We start from the raw sequence: 25,072 nt of genomic DNA on the forward strand, positions 1-25,072 counted from the left end.
GTCAATCCAATCAGAACATTAGTACAGCACAGACCATCAGCCTAATTGCATATGCCTCATTTTACATTTCAAGGGTGAATAAAACATCTTTGAATATATATTTTGTCATTAGAACAGTTCATGTTTGAAAAAGCACAACACAATATTTGCAAACCCCTAAACTTACTCAAGAATAATGCCTTAAATCACGCAGTTTATTTGATCTTGAATACTGAATATATTTATACAGTATGTTCATTAAAGTAAAACATGGTTAAAAAACGTATTTATATCACCTGGTAAAAGTATATGTATATATATATATATATATATATATATTAGGACCGGGCAACGATTAATCGTGATTAATCGCATCCAAAATAAAACTTTGTGTTTACGTAATATATGTGGGTGCACTGTGTAGAATTATTTTGTATATATATATATACACACACATGCATGTATATATTTAAGAAATATTTGCATGTATATACTTTATATATATTTATACATAATTAATATTATGTGTGTAAATAAGTATTTGATATATTAAGAACAGATTTTTCTTAAATATATACATGCATGTGTGTGTATTTATATATACAAAATAATTATACACAGTGCACCCACATATATTATGTAAACACAAACTTTTATTTTGGATGTGATTAATCACGATTAGTCATTGCCCAGCCCTAATATATATATATATATATATATACTGTGCATATATACACAGTATATATACTGTGTGTGTATATATATATACACATAGGAAGCAACCACCTAAAAATCCCACTGGACCCCTAAGCAAGCCCACAGCCACACAATGTTACATTCCCCATTTACTTCAAACTAAAAATCTCTTAGTGATATACTGCATATGTAATGTTCATATGATTGGATGTCCAAAAATAACATCCAATTTTGCAAATTAATATTTCTGCACTTTAACAGAGCAGAAATCATATTAATTTATACTGTAGAGAAAGAACCACAATGAATTAATGACATTATTTCCTTTAGCAATCACGCTAGCAGACCGGAGGGCCTTGAACCCATTAGTGTGGACAACTTGCTTTGATTTGCCTCTTTAAAAAAAAAATAAAAAAATAGTCCTATAATGGATTTCGCTTTTTTTCTGCTGTCACAATCTGCACATGGCACACACCCCATTATTATTATTATTTTTTTTTATTTTTTTATTTGACCTTCATAGAGCAGTGTGTCCTTTAAGGAGAGAAATAAAAAGAAAATGAGAAAGAGTGACCCGGTAATAAAACGAGAAATGAACAGACTTTTAATATTTCCTATTTTTCATCATTTTCTTCAGGTTATTTATTCACTGTAACCCTGCGTTAACCCTCTTTTAAGTGTGAATATTTGCTTAACCCAGGGTCAAAAATTTACATAAATAGTGGTTTACCAATATGTTCAATGCCAATATGCTATCTGAATAACCGGTTGGCTGAAATAATATTGTTTTTATTATTTCAGCCAACCGAAATGTTCTTGAGTAGAATCACAAATGTTTCTTTTACAATTAGGGTAGTTCATGAGACATCTGTTACAATGATTCAATCTGTTCATCCACCTCAGTTTTAATTTTTCTCTCATTTTCTCTCTCACTGCACCAGCCATCCATCATTTGTAAACCAAAATAAATTAATTAATTAAAAGAAAATTAAAAAGTGCTCAAAGATTAGGGCTTTGTTCTAAATAACATACTGGTGAAACTCAAAAAATTAGAATATCAAGCTAAAGTTATTTATTTATTTCAGTAATTCAACTATATGGGGCAACTAATATTTTATATAGACTCATTAAATGTAAAGTGAGATTTTTCAAGCCTATATTTGTTATTCTTTTGATGATTATGGCTTACAGCTTATGAAAACCCCAAATTTAAAATTAGAATATTGTGAAAAGGTTTTCAAGCCATAATCATAAAAATTAAATAACAAATTACCTTTTGCACGATACTCTAATTTGTAGAGTTTCACCTGTACTACCATACTACTTGTACATATATGTAGCATTTATCACGGTTTCCACGAAAATATAAAGCAGCACAACTCTATTCAGTATTGATAATAATTAATGTTTCTTGAGCAGTAAATCAGCATATTGATTTGCATATCCTCCTCTCTACGACCAATAGGAGCGCCTCTTGCTGTCCCTGCTGCCCGCCCACATCGCGAGAGTAATGAAGGCAGAGATCATTCAGAGGCTGAAGGGTCCTAACTTTGGCCAGGCCGAAAACACCAACAACTTCCACAACCTCTATGTACAGAGACACACCAATGTAAGGTAGGACTTATGACACACACACTAGCGCACATATGCACTCAGCTGATTTATTTTAGGAAGTCTAAAATATATATATATATATTCCCTATACAATGCACCTGCTCTCCATTGAGCTGTCCTACCCTCAATAGATCCTGTCAAACCATCCTGCCCTCTTTCAGTCTGCACACAAAAACAAGCTATTCATCAACCCAGTTACAAGTAGCTCTCCTCTAAAAGAGCCTAGACACTTTTGTATGCCTCTATTAAAAAGTAAAAGAAAACACAATCTTCTGCTATACCGGGCAAACAGTTGAAGAGGCTCTTCATCAGAACGCAAATGTAATTTTGTTAATTGCATTGAAGGACAATTAGTGCTTTGCTGTTTTTAAAGCAATACTGCTATCTGCTTCAAAGCGGTCCTCCTTCCCCTAATATCCTTTATGTTTTTCCAGTAACTCTTTCTGAAATGTTCATTGATGCATAGCAAGTTAATGACTTTAGGAGTGAGTCATTTAATCATTTACTTGATTCGTTTACGTCGAGTCACTGAATCTTTCACTCAGCGATTCACTCAAAAACACTGATTTATTCAGGAATGCAACGAGTTACTCTCTTTATGAATAAGTCATAGAATGAATTACTTATCCAATTTATTCAAAAATACATAATTATTCTTGGTCTTGAATCACTCACTCAAGTCATTAATTAATTCAGGTCAGAGATATAACAGTTAAAAAAAGACAAAAAACTGCTAAAATTGTATCTGAAATGTGCGTTTATTAGTATAATTTTTTTTTTTTTTTACTTTTGTATAAGAGCTGTATAACATAATCATGTTGTTGGTTTAAATATCAGCAGTGTGTTTAAGGATGTTCATATATTTGTAAGACAAACGCTTAAGAAAATGATAATCTGTAAGTTGTGTATTATTTCCAGTACAAAAAGGTAAATAAATTCATGCTCTTTAACTGTTTGCATAAGTCTCCTTTTGAGTTTTCTCGAACATTTTCCACAGCATTCTGTATGCAGACATTGTTGGATTCACGCGTCTGGCCAGTGACTGTTCACCTGGAGAACTGGTCTACATGCTCAATGAGCTCTTCGGCAAATTTGACCAGATAGCCAAGGTATCATAAGTCCTAACAGGCATACACTGTAAAAAAAATATTGTTGGTTTAACTTAAAAAAGTAAGTAACCTGGTTGCCTTAAAATTTTAAGTTGATTGAACTGGAAAAAGTGAGTTAATGCAATGAATGAGAATGATTTAATCATCAGAAACTCAAAATTATATGTTATCTGAACTAAATAAATGATTTAAGTTGATTTGTAAAAGGAAGACATTTTGTGATTACTAATCATTTACAGAACTGGTACAGCATTACAGTTAGTGCAGTAGTGGCGAAAAGTGATGTCGGACTAGTTAAACTTTGTAAGCATATGGCGTAGTTGTGCTTAGAGTCAATAGTTTTATTTGTGATAATTCAATTAAACATGCTAAATTGTGCGGACATCGCTTTTGGCCAGGCTGACATACAAGGAAATTATGAACACATGCAAAAACAAAGAGAACCAACAAAATATGAATTACTGATTATGTTGTATTGAGTGTGAGTTTTTTATTCCTGTACAGAATGTAATGTCTTTCTGTAACACTGCTGTCTAATTTTGGTTTGATGCAGGACAACGACTGCATGCGGATCAAGATTCTGGGCGACTGCTATTACTGTGTGTCAGGCCTGCCGGACCCTTTGACCGACCATGCCAATAACTGTGTGAAGATGGGGCTGGACATGTGTGAAGCCATCAAGTAAAAGAACACGCTGTCTTTTTCAAATACACATAATTATTCCACAGCTCTCTGATAATTGATTCTAATTGGTCAATCACAGCTACATGCACTAAAATATATTTGTTCAATATCCTCTAAATGGACTAATTGACCTTTGTTTCAGGAAGATTCAGCTGTGCTATTTAAATGTCTGTGCAGACATAGCAGGGGCGGAGTGGGACCAAAAAATTTCAGAGGCCCCTGGGCACAATTAGGGACATTTCAAGGACATTATAATATGGCGTTTACAGTTTTACAGACTTTTGTTGTACTATGCTGTAGTAAAGTTCATAAATCGTCGTTCTTTCCCATAGGAATTTGTAAAACTATGTTGGGTGGACCTCTGTGCCTCTAGGGGGGTTCTCGGGCATGCTCCCGCGCAAGAAAATTTTGTACATTTTAATGCCAAATAATTATTATAATAATGAAATAATGATTTATACAATTATTCCTGTGATGTAAAATCCATATAGCCTATAAATGTGTACTATATAAATCAAAATGAATATTTCAAAAGTATATTTTAGCCTACATTTTACACTATAATATACGAAGATTTAAATATTTTTAAATTTTTAAATTAAATGTAAGCTTTTATTTAGGTGTAAACACCAGATAACCATGCTGATCATCCAGCACAAAATATAACGCTAGAGACCTTTATGTTAGTTTGTACATTTTACATCTCATATGTGTTAGGAAAAGGGAAAAGAGAGTTCGGCAAAAGGCGGATTCGAACTCTGGTCGAGCGCATCAAAAGCTGCTTTCAAGCACTTCACGACCTACGACCTACAGGCACTTAGTGCAAATATACGCTCCGTTATCGAAAATGTACGAAAAATTAATTTTTCCGTTATGGCCCCAATTGTACATTTCAGACCGGCCCTCACAGCCTCGAAACACTACAGGCCCACCTGGGAAACTCCCGACTCTCCCGATTGCCACTCCGCTCCTGAAACATGGTGTAAAATTCAGTCTTAGACAAATTTCACCAAATAGGCAAATTTAACCAAAATTTGGTAAGGCTTACAATGCCTGAGGTTGCTAGCATGTGAGTCATTTCTCGGAGTGTCCCATAAGCCAATACATATCATGGTTTATTTTCAGATGCACGTTATCCCTTACAAATTTTTCCATTTCTTCATTAGAACTTAAAGACCCTTTGAATAGTATCTACTGCAAAGTCCTAAAACCACAACACATGAGCTTTTTGTCACATTATTCCCTTTCATCATCTACCAGGGACCACTTCTGCGTCTTTTTTCCCCATGGTGTCTGACTTCTCAAGCACTACTCTCTGAGGCTGAAATAACCTGCATACTCAATACGCTCTGATGTGTGATATTGTTGGAACCCACACAATCTCCTTTTCCTATCTCAATTTTTCCAGTCCCTTTCACGATTCCTCACCCATTCTGCTGCTCTTCTACTACACATTCACTCTCCGTAATGTTACTGAAATTTTTGTTACACACCCACATTCATGCATGTGCACACCAGGGGCGTAGCCAGAATTTTATTTTTGGGGGGTCCCGTCTTTAAATGAGGGGGCAACATTATTTATATATACTGTATATCAAGTTGATCTTTCCGTGCTTTTTTAAAAAAGTGTAATATTGTACTTTGAGTTTGAGCGCCTGCCATTGTCACGGCATATTAACTCTCACGCAAAGATGAAGATGACAGCGTACGTTACGCGCAACACGTTATATAAACAAATCAAGTTTGAAAATAAGCTGCATTTTACCGCGCAGCATTTTGATTGGTCAATCTATCAATCCTAATAAAACGACTTTTTTTCTTTTTTTTTAAGCAATCAGAAATCTGAGGGGACCGGACATGTAAATGAGGGGGCCTAGGCCCACCCATGCCCCCTCGTGGCTACGCCACTGGTGCACACACACAAATCCATTTGAGGAGGTAATTGAGAACCCTCCTGAGTATTTTCCAACATGGCGTAAAATGAACGCGTTCACAGTGACGTTCATCAGGCTTACAGTAGTTCACGTTCTCCCAAAATATGAACAAGCTCATTGAACGCGTTCAGGCCCAACACTGGTTATACCACACATTAGACTGGAAACAATAGCGTAATCCAACATTAATATTCATGCTGGCCCTAAACTGTTCTTTCCAACTGGGAAATCGTAACATTCAAGCTGCCTTATCTAAAACACAAGATGTTCTGTGTGCTGAATGAATATATACACGGACACCAGACACACTCCCTCAGAAAGCAACACGTACCGCCACAATCCTGGCACCTTCTGATATTTAATTTGCTATAAATACTTCTGGTGTTAAGTTCTGGTAAGATGGTACTGTTTCAGTCGTTTCAAAGGAAGGAGGGAGAGACTGAAGTGTGTATGTGCTGTAAAAAAATCTTCATGACACTGGGAGAAAACTTGCTTTATTTACATATAACATAAGTGAGTAAATCAGTCAAGAGTGTCCAATATTGTGTTTATTATGATTTTAGTATTACATTTATCATAACCTTTTTATTTAAAGGTTTATGCTTAAAATTAGTTAAGTTAGTAGACACATTTTAATTCTTTTTATTTTTAGACTATTTCAATAATGACTGTTAATCGATTAAAAATGTATATCGAAATAAAGACATCACATGCTGATTAATTAATCAAATTTATCACAAACACAACACGGAAAAGCTCTAACACTAATGTTGCAGATGTGTAAATATACTTTTTTTTTTAAGTTTTCTGCAAACTTTTAAAACGTTTATTTCAGGAAGGTGAGAGATGCCACTGGGGTTGACATTAACATGCGTGTTGGAGTTCACTCTGGGAATGTTCTCTGCGGTGTGATTGGCCTCCAGAAATGGCAGTATGATGTTTGGTCACATGACGTCACCCTGGCCAATCACATGGAGGCGGGGGGTGTACCTGGGTAAGATCAGCATAATGACTTTTGTTTTTCCCCATTTCAGAATTTTCACATATTTGCTATAAGTGCTATTATGCTCATGGAGGGTTCTTGACGTTAATAGAAATGCTCTTTTGAAAGCACAATGAATGTGCTTTTGTGCTACTAATGAATGTTCTGTTGAATAACCCCCAAAAATAGCAGAAGTGCAAATTATTTTTCATATCTTAACTCTATTGTCTCTGCAGGCTTTGGAACATTTGTGAAATACTCATATAATGCACCTGTTTTTGTGAAGTGCCCTTTCATTTGCCAGCCTGTAATAGTTTGTGTGCTCCTCTCCAGACGGGTTCACATCTCTTCTGTAACACTGGAACATTTGAATGGGGCATATAAAGTCGAGCCAGGCAACGGACTAAGCAGAGATTCTTACCTGAAAGAGCACGGCATCATCACGTACCTAGTCATCAACCCGAAGGTAAAAAAGTCACACATGCAATCCAGCTTTCACAAGTTTATAAATAACTAGCCATTTACATTTTACGAGGAAAATAATGGTACCAGAGTGAGCTTAGAGGTTTAGAGCAAATTCATTTTTTATTTATTTATTTATTTATTTTATAAAAAAATCAGCTAATAATAATTGTGGCAACATAAAAAAAATAATTTACATTTTACAATTTATGCATTTGGCAGACGCTTTTATCCAAAGTGATTTCAAGGTACACATTTTGCATTCTTATGAGTTATTGCTTTCCCTGGGATTCAAACCCATGACCCTCGAGCTACAGAAAAGCTAGAAAGCTAGCTAATGAATAACGAACCAAATCACATAGAAGCACAGAGACATTTCTGTGTCAGGTTCCTCTCGTTTTACGTCCCCGAAAGAACGTGAACATGTAGATTGAACTTCATTTTTCCTTCTTTTAGCTGTTTGTTTGTTTATTTGTGAAAGCTAGCTAATGAATAACCAATCCATTTATTACCCATAAAATGAGTTAAACAAACGCATTAATAGCCAAACAAACCTTCTGAATGACATTTAATGATCAATATGTCTAACAATATGCCTAATTATGCAGCTACTTTGCTAATTAACATTGTTTTCAATTCACCTTGAGCGCCAATTAGCATAATTACACTAGTTAGACTTTCCAGTTACACAAATGTGACTTTGTGGTAATATATGACAACCGTGGAAAGACTGTTCATCAAAACTCAAGTTCAAGAGAATGGGCATCAAGACCCAGAAGATTCCAGAATATCCATCCATTGAGATGTGTGTGGGCTTTTCAGCCCTCAGATATCATATGGCCTGGTATAATTTATTCAAATAACAATGGCTATTGTATTATTTATCCAGTGCTTTATTTACTTTTCAACAATGCGTTTGCTTTGCCCGAGGTAACAAAAGCAGCAAATCTTTCTCATAAGAGACTTGTACATTTATTTCTGTTCGGTTTGAGCCTCTCGGCCCTCTTATCATAACAACCCACTGCACACCCACTCCCTTCATATTCCCAATATGATGACTGAATTTGAGTTTGGAGGGCTTTTGCTTGTTTGTTAGTTGTTCTCTTTTCTTTTTTTTCAACCTGTTGTTTAGCTGATGCCTGTAAGCTTTTTTTCTTTCTTTTTTTCTGATGAACTGAACCATGGCCTTCGAGTTAAGTTGGTGTAAAGTTGACCGTATATATTGGCTCTGTTATCTTAAATACTATAGCAGGGGTTTTCTACCTTTTGGTGTCAAGAGACCCCGTCCTAAAATACATTTTCATCTGTGTATTTAAAAGCCCCCCATTCCCATTTTCAGGTATAAAACCCCATTTGTGATATTGTGTGATGACAACATTATTTTCATTCAAATTAATTTTGAGATTTTGGGCTTTTGTGTTTTTTCAGACTTGTGAAAAGAAAACATCCAAAATACACTTTTAAGTGTATATTTTATGGCACATTATCTATTTGCGTCTGTAGATATCAATTACAGTACATATATTTAAAGGCTGTTTTCTGAAAATGAGTGTTTTCTCCTGACCTGTACTGAGGCAGAAATATCCACTTCAGCCGCACGTACATACACCAAACTTAACAGGTTTATTCCTATTTATAATCTGAATATATGGCTGTTGACAGTATTTTCTGATAATAAAGTGATAGATATCTAAAACACCCTCTGTAAAAACCTTTGACTCTAATGTTGTTTTAGAAATGTATGCAAATGAGTACATTTTCATTTAGATAATGCCTCATTTGCATATTTAAACAACATTTCAGAAAAAAAACCTTAATAAATATTTGCAACTCTTAATGTAATCAATCAACTGAGGACATGAAGTGATATCTATTGGGGAGTCTTGCGTCTTCTCATAGGATAAGGACACACAGTCTCATGAATAATTATCAGACACAGATGGGTCATAAATGTATTATAATACAAGAAAACATCACATCCTGTGACGACACGAGGACACATTTAAACTGGGAAGTTGAAAATAGGACAAAAAGGTTTACATTTTTGGGAACGCCCTTTAGCCTGTAACACATCCATTTAAACTTGTACTTCATGTTATGGTGTTACTTAGGCAGAAAAACGGAGTCCCCTGCTTCCCCCTCGTCTTCGCACCACTCTGGATGGAGTCAAGATGAGGGCGTCTGTCCGTATGACACAGTACCTTGAGTCCTGGGGAGCAGCCAAACCATTTGCTAACCTCCACCATCGAGACAGCATGACCAATGAGAACGGCAAGATCAACACACACGTGAGTTGACCTGAGCACATGGAAAGAAAACAGTGATTCTGATTCAAGATTTTAATGGTGATCAGTCAACAGCTTGAACTTAAAGCACTTAATAGTGCTTTTCATTGTTTCTTACAGGACGTGCCGTTAGGGCAATTCAACTTTCAGCAAAGGTCCGAAAGGTCTGTTTTTTTTTTTCCTACTGTTTATTGCTTTATAACAAAAAAGAGCCAAAATGTAAATTCAAGTGAATAACCTTTTAGAGCATTGACCTCATTTGCATTTCTATGGTAGTTTGAAGTCTCTCTCCCTCCTTTTTCCTCTCCAATCCCTTTCAGAACAAAATCACAAAAGAAGAGATTTGAAGAAGAGTTGAATGAAAGAATCATTCGCACTATTGATGGCATCAACTCACAGAAGTGAGTGTCCACAATGCTCTACATCTTATCCATATGGAGGAACTCATGAATTATCTGCAAAATATCACAAGAAGAGTGTCTAATTTATACCTGGATTTTTTTTGTAAGACATGTAACATGCAAAACAAATATGTGTTAACCTATTTGTTTAAATAATGAAAGCAAAAAACATAATTGTTAAATAATTAATTAACATGGATGGATGGATGGATGGATACTGTAGGATTGATAGATAGATAGATAGATAGATAGATAGATAGATAGATAGATAGATAGATAGATAGATAGATAGATAGATAGATAGATAGATAGATAGATAGATAGATAGATAGATAGATAGATAGATATTGTAGTGTAGATACTGTAGATTAGATACTGTAGATTAGATAGATAGATAGATAGATAGATAGATAGATAGATAGATAGATAGATAGATAGATAGATAGATAGATAGATAGATAGATAGATAGATAGATAGATAGATAGATAGATAGATAGATAGATACTGTAGGATAGATAGATAGATGGATAGATAGATAGATAGATAGATAGATAGATAGATAGATAGATAGATAGATAGATAGATAGATAGATAGATAGATAGATAGATAGATAGATAGATAGATACTGTAGATTAGATAGATAGATACTGTAGATTAGATAGATAGATAGATAGATAGATAGATACTGTAGGATAGATAGATAAATAGATAGCTAGATAGATAGATAGATAGATAGATAGATAGATAGATAGATAGATAGATAGATAGATAGATAGATAGATAGATAGATAGATAGATAGATAGATAGATGGATAGAATACAAAACGTAGTTACATAAATATTAGTGGTCTCAGATTTTGGACCCTGATATAACAATTATTAAAAAATAACATTATAGCAATTATTTGTCTATTGTAATTCACGTTCAGAGCATTTCCTGCATTAGTGCCACCAAAGAAGCTATTATAATAGTGATTCACCTTGACAATGAGAATTTAATTGATATAAATTACTTTATTTATGCTTTCTTTCCACCAGACAGTGGCTGAAGTCAGAGGACATTCAAAGGATATCTCTGTTCTTTCACAATAAGACACTAGAAAAAGAGGTACATCCCTTCTTGAGGTGTGGTATATGCCACTGGATGACTAATACTCTAGGTGCTTCATTGTGAAGAGAAAAACACATCAGAATCAAAGCAAAGATTAATAGGAAAACCGTAAGAGCTGAGATATTTAACTTTTTTTCTTTTTTCTTCTAACAGTACAGGGCCACGACTCTGCCAGCATTCAAGTACTACGTCACCTGTGCTTGTCTCATTTTCTTCTGCATCTTTATAGTGCAGGTTTTAGTCTTGCCCAAGTAAGTACCATCTCGTTGTATGTCATTGTCTTTCGCAAGGCAATTACGCAGACAGCCACTGTCTCCCACAGCACTTAGACCTACTGACACATAATAATATTACAACATCTACACAATTGAAAGAAAATTAGTGCTGCGATAAATAATGGCATGATGTGGACATCAGTGTCTGTCTGAAAGAGACTGCCCTGAGCAGACAGTTATAGATTCATTTTTAATCAGAGGTCAGTCTGGGTTGGAAATGATGTCTCCTTTTGAATGAATTCAGAAAAAAACTATGCAAGACGTCACCCTATTGTGTACTGCTCATGTTGACTGTGAACACATTCACAAGAGCCAGAAGCACAATGGTTTTCTCAAACTGTGTTCTCTCTTTCTGAAATTGATTTCATATCACATTAATGGTGATGTTTGGCACTACAAAGACTGGAGCTAAACGTTTATGTTCCTTTATTCAAAAACCATTTGAGTTAGTGATGCCTGCTTAGGCTATTCAAATCTAAATTCTAAACCCTAAACTTCGGCATCATATTTGCCCACACCTTTTGCTCGATGGATATATTATGAATGCGACCTTAAATCATGCGGCTTAATGAGAGTAGATGTTCTGTTATTTTTCCAAGCAATCAAACATATGATTTTTACCTTGCTGACAATGAAACGGGTGCAGTGTTGTTATTGAAAATGGTTGTTGGTAATGGAAATAAAAATAAAATATAAATATTAGATGAAAAGCTTCAGCTTAAAAATCTTAAATGAACATTTAAAATAATGCCTTAGCAATTAACTGAAATAAGTTTAAGTAAATAATACTAAAATAACACTGATCTGGGCCATATCACGAGAGCAAAAATTCTCTCGAGATATTCCCAGTTTAGTGTTATTTTCATATTATTTATATTCTCTTGTAGTATTTAAGTTGTGGTAAATCTGTTACTGTACAATAAACAACGACATTAAATACCCTAGCAATGGCATAGCAAAGCTTATTAACCTCATACCAACTGACTGCATTAGCATAGCATTGTTTTGCACAGGCAATCACTTCCAAAAATCCTGTTACTTATTAAAAAATCTATCATTGTTCAAGCATGCCGAGCAACAGTTTTTATCTCTATATGTGGCATTACATCTATTTCTTCTCTTTTCATGTCAGAGAATGCATAAAGATTGGATGTTCGTGTGTCACTTGCTTTAGAGTATCGCTAATGATTTCGTCTCTCACAGAACCACCGTCCTTGGAGTATCATTCGGAATGGCTTTCCTTTTACTCGCCTTGATCCTCGGCGTTTGTTTTGCTGGTCACATACTGGTAAGTGGTAAATCTAGAAGTAAATATAAAGTAGCTTTCTTTGAGAGTGAATTAAGCATATTGTCTTGTTGTTTCGTAGACATGCTACACGTCTATTTTCCATGGAGGAAATAACTGTATACTGAAATGTCATTTTATAAGTCGATCTTCCCTCACATTTGAGACCCTCATCTTGTTAGAGAAAATGTCATACCGGGAGGAAAAAAACACCATATCAAAACAAGATAGAAATTTTCCTGGTTTTAGCCGGAGGAACAACAGAGAGCGAATTGTCTATAATCAAATTATGAGCTACTTTGGACCTGCAGAACATAAATGGCTTAAGCAAATGTCACCTGCATGTCTCTCTATTTTCTTTCTCTTGCTCTTTCTTACTTAATGTATTATAAAAGCTTAGAATGAAATGGCATATTCAACATTCATTTTGTGACTTTCATATTCCACCCCAAGCTAAAAAGAAATTAACCAGAAATTATGTTTTCTCAGTTTTTGTGACCATTGAAGTGTATTATATTTCAAGTAAATTCTCCCTACAGTAATGCAAAAAACAACAACAAAAAAAAAAAACATGGAACCATACCATTCCAACTATAATTGAAGTAACCTGTATTGAGGCATCTGAGTTATATTTTTAAAAGGTATGACCTTCCAAAGTTCTTGAAGGATTTGCATGCCGTTCACCCACCAGCTTGAATTGATTTGTTCCCAGTTGGTTAATTAACCAAGAATTTATGATGATAAAAGTAGGCCACACTGAATAGAAACCTTACACTTATACCAACCCATTCCCACCCCTCCTTTCTTTTGGTTCTTTTTGTGTGTGTGTGTGTGTGTGTCAAGAGAAAAGCAGCTTGAGTGATGATAATTTGACTGAATTGTTTGTCATCTATTTTTCATTCTGGATAGCAATAAAGTCAAGTACCCACAGGTTTGGGGATTGTGGGTATGGGAGATCATTTTATGAAGCTCTGTGTCATGTTGTGTGTACATTTTATAGTAGTAGTCCATGAGCCAGAGCCGCAAATTTGGTCCACCTGTATTAGGGATTGGACGATAACCGGTTTCACGATAAACCGTGATAAAATGTACTGACGGTTAGTATTATCGTTTAAAATTTAATTATCATTAAAACCGTGTTTGATTATCGTGATATTAATAACTCACTGAATCCTGTCGGCCAGTCTGACGCAGGCGCGCAGCACGCAATATTTTTTTAAATTACTATTCGAGAAGGAATGGTGGAAGGCAGTGACCGTGCTCAGGAGGTTTTTCAGCCTTTTAAAAGGACCAAATTTGAGGTGTGGTCATATTTTGGGTTTTAAAAAAACTATTAAAAATAACTTTTGGAAATAACAATCACAGTCCTGGACAGTGAGTGAGCTTACACATTAAGATAATATCGGATTTTCTCCAGTCATTGTTAAAAAACAAGCTAACAATCCTTGCTAACTAGCGTTAGTGAAGCGGCCTGACGGATCTTTCTGCCTCCACCTAAGCTCCGCCCACAAAAAAACGTCACCATGTTTACCAACTGTAAAAGGGTCTATAGAATCTTGCTTAAAAACTGCATAGAGAGGCTTGTTTTATTTGTGGTTTGTTGATTTTCAATTATAAAACTTGTTGAAATGTTTTCAGTGTGAGCATCAGTTCTTTTTGAGCACTTTCATAAATTTTTTACAAAACCGTGATAATATTGATAATCACGATTATTTTGGACACTATAATCGTGATATGAAATTTTCATACCGTCCCATCCCTAATCTGTATCATCTGGGGCCAACTCGATAGTAAGTCAGGCTAGCTGTCCAGTTGCCAGTCCTTGGGCTTGCCTTCAGGGAGACCACCACAACCTGACCACCACAGTATGTGGGGAACTTACCTTCAGGGAGGCCGGGTGAGGCCTACTACCATCTCAAGTGTGAATTCGCCTTCAGGGAGGCCTGAGAAGCCTTCTCCCTGATAACAACTGGTAACTTTGAGCCCTGAGTCCGGGTGATAGTTCCAAGGTGGCCTGCTAAGGCCAGCCATCTTGGGACTCGCCCATCAGGGAGGCCTGTTTGGGCCTACTGCTACAAAGGTACACTGTTGGGAACTATACTACACCAACATAACTATTGGGTCCATCCACAGGATACCTAATATGGCTACCTGGTAGTGGCTATAAAGTATGTCCTACAATTTTGGGATTCACCTCCGTGGAGGCCTGTCTACGGCCTACACCCATCAGTGAGTCAACTGCCCAAACCATTAAGGCCAACCACGTTTTTTTGTTTTGTTTTTTTAAGTAAGCTGGCCTATAGCACCCTCTAAGGGGCTGGCCATTCAAGGGGGACTGCTGAGGCCTACTACCTAACGGTGCACCCTCCGTTGGCAGAAAAGCCAGTGCCTACAGCATCCTGGTGCCCATGGCAGTGTACTCAGCAAGAGAGCTAGTACCCTTAAAGCAAGGGGAGTACAACATAATCAACTCTTCTTCAAAGGTGGCCCCTGTAGTCAGAGGCCTACCATCTGTACGCATGGGCTCATGGCAATGCTCTGGCTTCAGGGGAGCATACTGTGACAAAAGAAGAAGTGAAGCTAGAACTTCCCACTCGACCCAAGCCGGATAATAGAGAACTGAAAGTGAAGTACTCAGACCTACCCTGTATCACTGGAGATTACTCCCACCTCACCCTGAGGTTTACTAGGGTGCGGGCCTGCCAGCGGCTCTAGGGATGACAGGAAATTTATCTGTGTCCAACCTAGGGGAGTGGGGCTTGTTTGTGAGCCAAACCACCTACAACCAAATGCCTGAGCAATAGCTCAGTGAGGTAAGTGAAGCATAAACTAGCGGCACAGATCCGTATGGTAGTTCTGCACGGCAGGGTCGGGTAAATTACACAGTCTACGTGAGGCGAAAGACGGCCTAACCCTGCTCAATAAAGACGCACTGTACTAGGCCTAAACCTTACTAGAAAAATTGTTATTATTATTTCATACAAGGGGCTGCAGAATTGCTCAGCACACTGAAAACCCAACAGAGCTCAAGGGGGCAATGTACTCAGGAAAGAAGTCAGACGGACATGTGGGCTGGCCATAAGATCTATTTGAAACTCTTGCGTCAGTTAAAACTCCAAGTAAAATATCCTATGAGAAAGAGACCCACTACGCTACCCTAAGGTGGCTAACAGTCCAAGGACTAGCAATGGTTTCACATCACAAGAGAAGCCCATACAGCTGATGCTTCTTCCTATCATTCTAGCCACCTAAAGTAGAACTTACAAAAATATACTTTACCTGAGGACATTGACATGACCCCATATGTCTATACAGGGAACAAGGTATGTAGAGAGATACATTTTAGTGTTCTTTGTACAATCCCAAAAAGCCCATCAGGGGTGCATTTCCCGAAACCATCGTTAGCCAACTATGGTCGCATGTTGGTCGCAATTTCCATTGAACTCTTTTGGTAACGACGGAAATTGCGACCATAGTTGGCTAACAATGCTTTCGGGAAACGCACCCCAGCACGGATCTCAGCGGTATGTATGTTCTGGATACAGCTGAGCACGCCTTCGCCTCTTTGAACTTTCCAACCACCTCCTCCACGGAGGTGCCGAAAAGCTCAGACGGCGAAACCAGCAAATCGAGGAGAAATCCTTTCTCTTTCTTCCCGATGCCAGCCAGGTTCAACCACAAATGTCTCTCCCTGACCACTATCGTCGCCATCGACCGGCAGATTGTTTGGTGGCCCGGAGGGCGGCACCTCAGGGGCCCCACCCCCTGGTCGAGATCCCCCAGTAGATTGGCCTGGTATGCCTGCAACTCCGCCATGATGTGCAGGCTAACACCGGCCTGTCCTGCTGATATGTATGCTCTGCCATTCAACTGGTAGGGTTAAAGCTCTCAGTGTCGATTGTACCATCAACGCATAACCACGCTGTCCTATCCCCTCAACATCAGCCAGACTAGCCCGCTGATGTTGGTGGATACAGGCAGAGTATGGGTTCTTCCATGCCCTCTCGATCTCAGTGTGATATCGAGAAGAAATGAAATCCTCACCTGAGCTGGTGGTTCTATGACCGGGCTCTCAGCCTGCCCGTGGCGCCATTCGATAACACCAACCAGCTCAGCATACATGGGGCAGGGTGGCTGAGAAGATACAGGGTAAATCCTATTATCACCACCCTCATCAGCCATCTCCTGTTCGCTGCCGGACTAAGTTTTCCTTTTTTATGAAATCATCCATTACAGCTTACCCTCGTCAGCCGCCGCATTGTCTGAGAGGATTACACCCTTTTAAAGGCGCTCAACAGGCTTCATCTGAGAACCTGACACCCAGACGCTGAACTCCCTTCTCGAGAGACAGACGAGAGCAGAGAAAAATGCTCACAATTTGTACAGGCAGTTCCCCCACGCCAGTCCCATTATGGAACCGTCAGGAATCAATCGCTGTAAAAATAGAGATTAGCAGTGCGACGTCTGTGGTCTGTGCAGCTTCAGGTTTATAATGGACACGCACTGCTGTGGAGATGCTCTGTGTATTTCTACCGTAGTTTTGGGTTTCCACCTCCGACGTAGAGCAGTGTAAATACACTTCCCTAAACTTTGTCTCATTTAGAGACCAGAGACCAAAGCGGGGCTGTCAGAAGGTCTGAGATCTACCGTATCAGCAGAGCAATCACGTTAATGCACATCAGACTAAGATTATTTTCTGAAATAGTGACTTTATTCTTGTAATAGCCTATTAACTTTATGTCATCAGTGTGAGAGTTCGCACAACTATGAAAGAGGGGTTAAGGTTATCTTATAGTAGTGCTGTTGTTAAATATTAAAAGCCTTTTTTTTTTTTTAGTGATGATTGACTGGCAAGAGGGTTTTATGCTGGGTCTAACTAGCAGTATGCTAAGATAGTATGCAAAGCATTAAGCTCACTAACCAAAGACTAATTGAAAACACAAACAGAGGGAAAAGATGTCTTAGCCAAAATAAGGAGGTTCGGACTCTGCAGGGGAATAGGATCTACATCCAACCATGTTTCAGCCACATTTTTAGGGAAATAATGGAAGTAAAATGAATTCTGATTGGCGTTTCATGTTGGCTTCTACTCAAAGTTGATATAGATGCCTATTTTTTTATCATAATATTCAATCACTCTGAAGTCATGTTTATTAATGTGTCTCTGACTTGTGGGGCACAATCATAACCTTGAGCATTTGGAATAGAAGCAGATATGCTAATGACATTGGTGGGAGTTAAAGCTTGTTTTTGTTTTTTTTGTTTACTCTTGTTGCCGTAGCAATGGGGCAAAGCAGCTTCCTGCACAATGCCCTGGCTCCCCAGCTCCTCTAAAGTCATCACCAACAAGCCCTGGATACGACTTGCACTCACCATGGCAACCACTGCACTTATTCTAGTCATGGCCGTATTCAACATGGTGAGCGTCACAACTGCCAAATACCTCGTCTATAAGCTACATTGATCTGCTTTTTAAAATAAGTGACATTTTTTTTTATATTCACACATAATTCATTATTGTTCATGACCATGTTCAATAAGAGAAATGTTATCTGCTTGCTTGTCAATATTAGCCTGCTAGCTGTATGGCTTGGAAGTTTAGGGAACTCTTTAGAAATAATGATAATATTAAATATCTCCTTGCCTAGGATTTCAAACCTCTTGTGACCTATAACCTATGTTTTACAAAATTGAATTATATATATATATATATATAAAGAAACGAAACCCAAGACCATGTGACTAAATACTTGGGTTTTTCAAGTTAATGTCAATTGGTTTCACAAGTCAAAGTCCAAACGTTAAGCTGCTCAGCTGGGCTTGTTAGAACATTGATATTTAGTTATCTAGTCGTGACATTCAACAAAAACATTTTGGGCCACATCTTTTATAGATCTATTTATATATATATATATGTAATAATTGAATTTTTTTGATTAGCCGGCATCTTTTCAATTAAATCCTGCAGCAACTGGACAAAAAGTTGGCAACTGGTCATCTTTATTTGCTTTTCGCATCTGCTTGCAGCTCATTGTTTTTTTTTTGTTAAATTTTTCTCTCATGTAAAAAATCTGTAATGAACTCCTATGAAACATATTTGTTACAAAAAGCAACAGATGTGTTTATCTAGGAGTGGTGGTGTCTTTCTGCTGGAATGCTCTAAATTTTATTTTCTCCATCTGTTGGGTTTTAAGTTTTTCTTAGTTGAAGATAGAATGATAGCATCACTCAACATTTCCAACAGCAGTATGGATGGTCCAGATGGTCGGACCACTTACTCCTCAAACAACAAGTTCTACTTGCCAGTAAGTTGCAACAAATCTTATCTCATGCCTCGGTAATTTTCTTCTCAGAAAAAAAAACTGTGTGAACTGAATAACCTTCTACAGTCCAATATGAAAATATATTGTAAATCATTTGCCGAGATGTGGGGTTCAAAATAAAAAGTTCTCAGTGTTTTAACAGATGAATCATGAGTGTCATGAGAAGCCAATTTGACTCACTATTGCATTACTATATAATAAGTCACTTTATACTGTGCGTGATTATGTATGGCCACTCTGTAATGATATTTCACAGCTGAAATATATTACTGGAAAATATAGTTATGCACTGAGAGCTATGCAGTGCTCGTACGAAATTAGATTTCTACAGATATCAAGATGCTGGACAAAAGCATCCTCGAGCATTTTCCTAGAATGTTACATTGGTTGGGAAATAAGATTCTTGGTGTATCCAGCCTCTTTTTGAGCTTTTCTAAGGATCACACATTTTTATAAATATAATTATTTCTCTATTGTGTTCTTCTACACTGATTGATTTACTCAATTTAATTAATAGTAAAAGTCCATCAAATTGAATTGAATAATCCTTATGTAACTTAATCAATGAGTCGTTAATCAGTTTTTATTAAATTCAATTTGACGGAATTTTATTATGAATTAAATTCCTAAAAAGAAAAAAATTGAAAGTTCAAAGTTCTCTTTTTTTGTGAGACTGAATGGCCCTGATGGATGTATAGATGTGAATCTAACTGCATGTCTCTGCCTGGCAGTATTTTATCTACAGCTGCATTCTGGGATTGATCTCATGCTCCGTGTTCCTGAGGATCAACTATGAGCTGAAGATGATAATTATGCTTGCTGCTGTAGTGGGTTATAATATCATCATTCTCCAGACACACGCCTCCATACTGGATGATTACAGCACCGTCCTCTACAGAGCCCAGCGTCCTGTACATGACCGGTACTGGATTCCCATATAATCCCATTTACAGTGACCCCTAAAAATCTCTAGCGTCATTTATTTGTAGATTCCTCTTGGTTTAATATTTCAACACATTCTCATCCCAAGACGTCATCTACCTGACACTTTTGACCATACGTCAACATCCGACGTTTTAGGGAACCCTTTAATGTCAGTTAGGATTAGATAGCGTCATCTAACTGATGCTGGCTGGCTTTGTGTAGATTAGGTTTTTTTTTTTTTTGGATGAATGAAGAATGAGAAAATATATTTTTTATATATAAAAATACATATATTTATATATATATATATTTAAATATATTTTTTCCTTTCCATGCCTTCATTAGGCATTCATAAACGTACAACATTGACTTTATGAATCTGAATAGTGAACAGTGTTGCTGAGAAGTGCGTGTCCTACTCGACACACAATAGTTTAGCCTTTTTTTTGTGTCATCTTTGACCTTTTAAGTTTTCAATTTCTTTTTGTTCCCCCTCAGACCGGGTGTTCTTAAAGATTTGAAGACCATGGGCTCCGTGTCCTTGTTCATTTTCTTCGTCACTTTGCTTGTACTGGCGAGACAGGTGAGTCTCTCAATCTGAAATATACAAAAAGATGTGCTTCAACTGCTTTCATACTGAGAGAGAAAGCACATTTCTGCTTTTTAAGCCTTCACAATACTGTGTTCCATAGACTTCCATTGTAAGTGCATTGTTAATGTGCATCTGTATGTAAAACAGAACTACTTTCCTTTAATTAATTGAGGTCATTCGGTTGTGAAAGATGCCTGAATGTTAATCCAATGACAACAGAGATAACCTAATAATGAAACAGTCACTCGTCAGCCTAAAATGTGAATTTTTCTAGTCATATTATGATTAAGCTCAAAGTATTGTGGCAGCACAAATGTGTTCCCAGTTTCCAAGGCTTCCGTTAATCAGCTCTTGATGTACAATAGCTTCCCTTGAAAAGGGTTTTAATAATACAACTATAAGAAATACTTTTTTTTCTTAGTACAATCATGAAAGAATTGTATGTTTTTCAGTCTGTATTGAAGACTTTTCACAATCTGTTCAGGTTAGATGACGGTCGTCAGACTTCCTTTTTTTCAGTGTGTTCTTTCAATTTATCTCTAGGTAGGCTAATAGATGTGTCTGATGAACTCTATTTTTGAATTGTGCAGTTAGGCGAATTCAATCAATTCATAAATTCAAGTAATAAAGAGTTGGGCTTGATCAGATGATAGGTTAGCCGGGGACTGATTTCTCTCCAAAGCAATTGAAAGTAAGCAAAAGCAAATATAGTCTAGGTGAGAAAAACAGTTCATAGGCTACTCAATGCCTTTCAACTGAAATGTTTTCTGTGATGAATGTCTGCCTGAACAGAAGGCTCCAACTCAGAGAAAATTGAAGCAATTTTTCATGATAGCGACCCTTTGTGCAAGAAAAACCCATAAATATATAAGATGAAATGTTCTTCTGTGCATATGGTTATGCTTTGTTTGTTATCTTGAAAGCCAAATACGGTGATCAGATGTGTACCATCTCTTTACCTCTGTGTCCTCTTGTAACAGAATGAATATTACTGTAGGTTAGACTTCCTCTGGAGAAACAAGTTTAAGAAGGAGTGTGAGGAGATTGAGACCATGGAGAACCTGAACCGGGTGCTTTTGGAGAACGTTCTACCTGCCCATGTGGCGGAACATTTCCTGGGTCGGAATTGGAAGAATGAGGTAAGAGGCGTTCAGATGTTTAATTTCCCAAATGTATAAACTTTTTTTTTTTTTTTTGGGGGGGTCTGTCTAGTAGTTTATTAGTCATTTTCCTCACCAGATATATTTTTGTTTGCTGTATTTTTGATAGGACCTCTACCATCAGTCGTACGATCTGGTGTGTGTGATGTTCGCGTCCATCCCAGACTTCAAGGAATTTTACACAGAATCTGACGTTAATAAGGAGGGGTTGGAGTGTCTCAGGCTCCTCAATGAGATTATTGCAGATTTTGATGAGGTACACTCACAGCCACATCCATATTTTGATTTTATTTTCAGAGGCACTGTGCAAAGTTAAACTTAACAGTTTACCTAAAAGAAAATAATTTTGTCAATTTCCTCACCTTCAAGTTGTTCCAAACCTGTTTGAGTTTCTTGTATGAATTGAGTGGTTTAGTTAAAACACATCTATGTAGAAACCCTGTCACATTTTATGAATAGATTGTATTTAGGTTTATTTACATATAAACGTTCAACACACTTCAGTTATGGTAAAAGGAAGCTCAAGCGTGTTCGCTTGATGTGCGAAAACCAATGAGCTTCATTCTTGTGTAACGCAGGACGTTTGAGCGTCCGAAAGAGGTTTACTGATCAATAAAAACCTAAATTCAATCTGTCCATTGCATGATGCGATCGAATCTCTTCAGAAAATTTGGACTAAACCGCTCAATTAATATGGATTAGTTTTACGATCTCTTCATGACCTTTTTGAAGTGTTAACGTTTCAATTGCATAGCTGTAAAATGGAGGGACAGAAAGCTCCCAGATTTCATCAAAAAGATCTTCATTTGTGTTCCGAAAGTCTTACTGGTTTGGAAAGACATGAGGGTGAGTAAATAATGACAGAATTTTCATTTTTTGGGTGAACTAACCCTTTAAGAGTGATGTTCGCCAGCACCAAATGCATTAACATCGTCATATCCATCAATCCGCTAAAACTATTCCAAGAGATGTCATGAATGAAATGTATATTTTTCTCCTCCAGTTATTTTTTCCTAACTCTAAACTTTGATTATTTTTTTTTCTCAACAGTTGCTATCAAAACCCAAATTTAGTGGAGTGGAGAAGATCAAAACTATTGGCAGCACATACATGGCTGCTACAGGACTGAATGTGACCCCTGGACCGGAGTACGCACAGGTACAATGTTAAAGGATTAGTTCACTTTTAAAAAAACTTTTGCTGATAATTTACTCACCCCCATGTCATCCAAGATGTCCATGTCTTTCTTTCCTCAGTCGAAAAGAAATGAAGGTTTTTGATGAAAACGTTCCAGGATTTTTCTCCATATAATGGACTTCAATGGGAACCAAACGGTTCAAGGTCCAAAAGACAGTTAATAACAGTTTCAGATGCAGCTTCAAATGTCTTTAAACGACACCAGACGATGAATAAGGGTCTTATCATGCGAAACGATCGGTTATTTCAAAACTTATTCCAAAAATGCAACTTTTCTAAGGACAAACGCTAGCCTTGTGAGGCACGTTTGTAACGTCACGTAATACGTAATTACGTTCAAAAGGTCACGGGCGACGTAGCCGGAAGTACAGAATCAAAATCGTCCGACATCGTTGTTTTACCTTTTAATTCCTTTTATTGTAAACGGCGTTTGAGTTAGTTTGCACGTTCAACCTATGCGTTCAACTTGTAAACACTGACTCTGTACTTACGGCTACGTCGCCCGTGACCTTTTGAACGTAATTGCGTATTACGTGACGTTACAAACGCGCCTCACAGACTAGAGCAAGGCTAGCATTTGTCCTTAGAAAAGTTACATTTTTGGAATAAGCTTTGAAATAACCGATCGTTTCGCATGATAAGACCCTTATTCATCGTCTGGTGTCGTTTAAAGACATTTGAAGCTGCATCTGAAACTGTTATTAACTGTCTTTTGGACCTCGGACCGTCTGGTTCCCATGTAAGTACATAATATGGAGAAAAATCCTGGAATGTTTTCACCAAAAACCTTAATTTCTTTTTGACTGAGGAAAGAAAAACATGGACATCTTGGATGACATGGGGGTGAGTAAATTATCAGCAAAAGTTTTTTCAAAAGTGTACTAATCCTTTAAGCTCTTCTAAACTAATCTTTTTGTAAAGGTTGCACTGGATTGATTGTGGTGCTGCTAACCCGCTTGATTTGTGCTTGAGGTGTGTTGCCTCAGAGTCTCAGTTCTGAATTTCAGACAAGTTCAATGATAGTTTCCCGTTCTTTTTCTGAAGGAACATGACCGGCAGTACATGCACATTGGAACAATGGTGGAGTTTGCGTTTGCTTTGGTGGGGAAACTGGATGTCATCAACAAACATTCCTTTAATGACTTTAAACTGCGAGTGGGTAAGCAGGACCTATCAGCGCTTTCACACCCAACAACATTTTGAGTCTCAAGATGTGGTAGAATTCATCACACGTTCAGGGCGTTTGAAATGTTTCCGGCCTCTCTCTTTCTCTCTCAAGGAATAAACCATGGTCCAGTGATTGCAGGAGTAATTGGAGCACAGAAACCACAGTACGATATCTGGGGGAACACTGTAAATGTAGCCAGTAGGATGGACAGCACAGGCGTGCTTGGAAAAATACAGGTAGATTCTTGTTCTGACCTACTTTGTGTGTCATTTGCATACCCGGTGAATTATTAATGTTTTTTCGGAGGATCACATCTAGCTTGCTTCATTCTTCAGGTCACTGAGGAGACGAGTCGTATCTTACAGACGTTGGGTTATATGTGCTCCTGTCGTGGGATCATCAACGTGAAGGGCAAGGGGGATCTCAAAACCTTCTTTGTTCACACTGAGATGACACGATCTTTATCACAAGGGAATGTAATGCCTTGAACCTCAGTCACACACCAGTCAGTCGTTGACTTGGTAATGATTAAAATCATGTACAGTGTAATATAACATTGGCCTATTTTAGTGGAGCTCTTCAGCATTCTGTTTGCACCACATACACTAGATTATTTGCATTGCTTTATAAGTAATGGATGGCTAAGAGGCTCTGTGTAACCGAGACCTGTAATTGTGTGTTGCTCAATACATTATTTAAAGCAGCGGACGTTTTTGTAAAATAAAGACATTATAAAGGTGGCCATGTTTTGATGCTATCATTTTGTTATCCATTAAAATTTATATATAACGTCAAAGTGTCTGTCTTTGTGATGGGTTTCGCAATGTGTTAAAATCACAAAAAGAAACGACAGAAACGAGTCAAAGAAAAAAAAGGGTTATGACGTACC

At 37.3% G+C, this 25,072-nt stretch overlaps 1 protein-coding gene across 2 annotated transcripts in view; it reads left to right on the forward strand.

The window, feature by feature from the left end:
• The window catches only part of adcy2b (adenylate cyclase 2b (brain)), a 56,532-nt gene extending 31,561 nt beyond the window's left edge, over positions 1–24,971 (forward strand). Inside the window, exons 5-25 of one of the 2 annotated variants that reach the window (XM_039680915.2) lie at positions 2,141–2,289; positions 3,287–3,398; positions 3,952–4,079; positions 6,852–7,010; positions 7,332–7,464; positions 9,572–9,748; positions 9,866–9,900; positions 10,066–10,146; positions 11,187–11,256; positions 11,413–11,510; positions 12,738–12,822; positions 18,101–18,238; positions 19,014–19,124; positions 19,874–20,064; positions 20,565–20,649; positions 21,639–21,797; positions 21,928–22,074; positions 22,869–22,976; positions 24,060–24,174; positions 24,295–24,419; positions 24,519–24,971. In XM_039680915.2, the coding sequence (XP_039536849.1) occupies positions 2,141–2,289; positions 3,287–3,398; positions 3,952–4,079; positions 6,852–7,010; positions 7,332–7,464; positions 9,572–9,748; positions 9,866–9,900; positions 10,066–10,146; positions 11,187–11,256; positions 11,413–11,510; positions 12,738–12,822; positions 18,101–18,238; positions 19,014–19,124; positions 19,874–20,064; positions 20,565–20,649; positions 21,639–21,797; positions 21,928–22,074; positions 22,869–22,976; positions 24,060–24,174; positions 24,295–24,419; positions 24,519–24,671 (2,559 nt within the window). In that variant the 3' untranslated portion in view covers positions 24,672–24,971. Of the gene's footprint in view, positions 1–2,140; positions 2,290–3,286; positions 3,399–3,951; positions 4,080–6,851; positions 7,011–7,331; positions 7,465–9,571; positions 9,749–9,865; positions 9,910–10,065; positions 10,147–11,186; positions 11,257–11,412; positions 11,511–12,737; positions 12,823–18,100; positions 18,239–19,013; positions 19,125–19,873; positions 20,065–20,564; positions 20,650–21,638; positions 21,798–21,927; positions 22,075–22,868; positions 22,977–24,059; positions 24,175–24,294; positions 24,420–24,518 lie in introns of both variants that reach the window. The other variant, XM_039680914.2, reaches the window with a different exon arrangement.
• The last annotated feature ends 101 nt before the right edge of the window (positions 24,972–25,072 follow it).

Source organism: Pimephales promelas, chromosome 18 (assembly GCF_988280905.1).
Source record: "Pimephales promelas chromosome 18, fPimPro1.hap1.1, whole genome shotgun sequence".
Taxonomy (NCBI): Eukaryota; Metazoa; Chordata; class Actinopteri; order Cypriniformes; family Leuciscidae; genus Pimephales; species Pimephales promelas.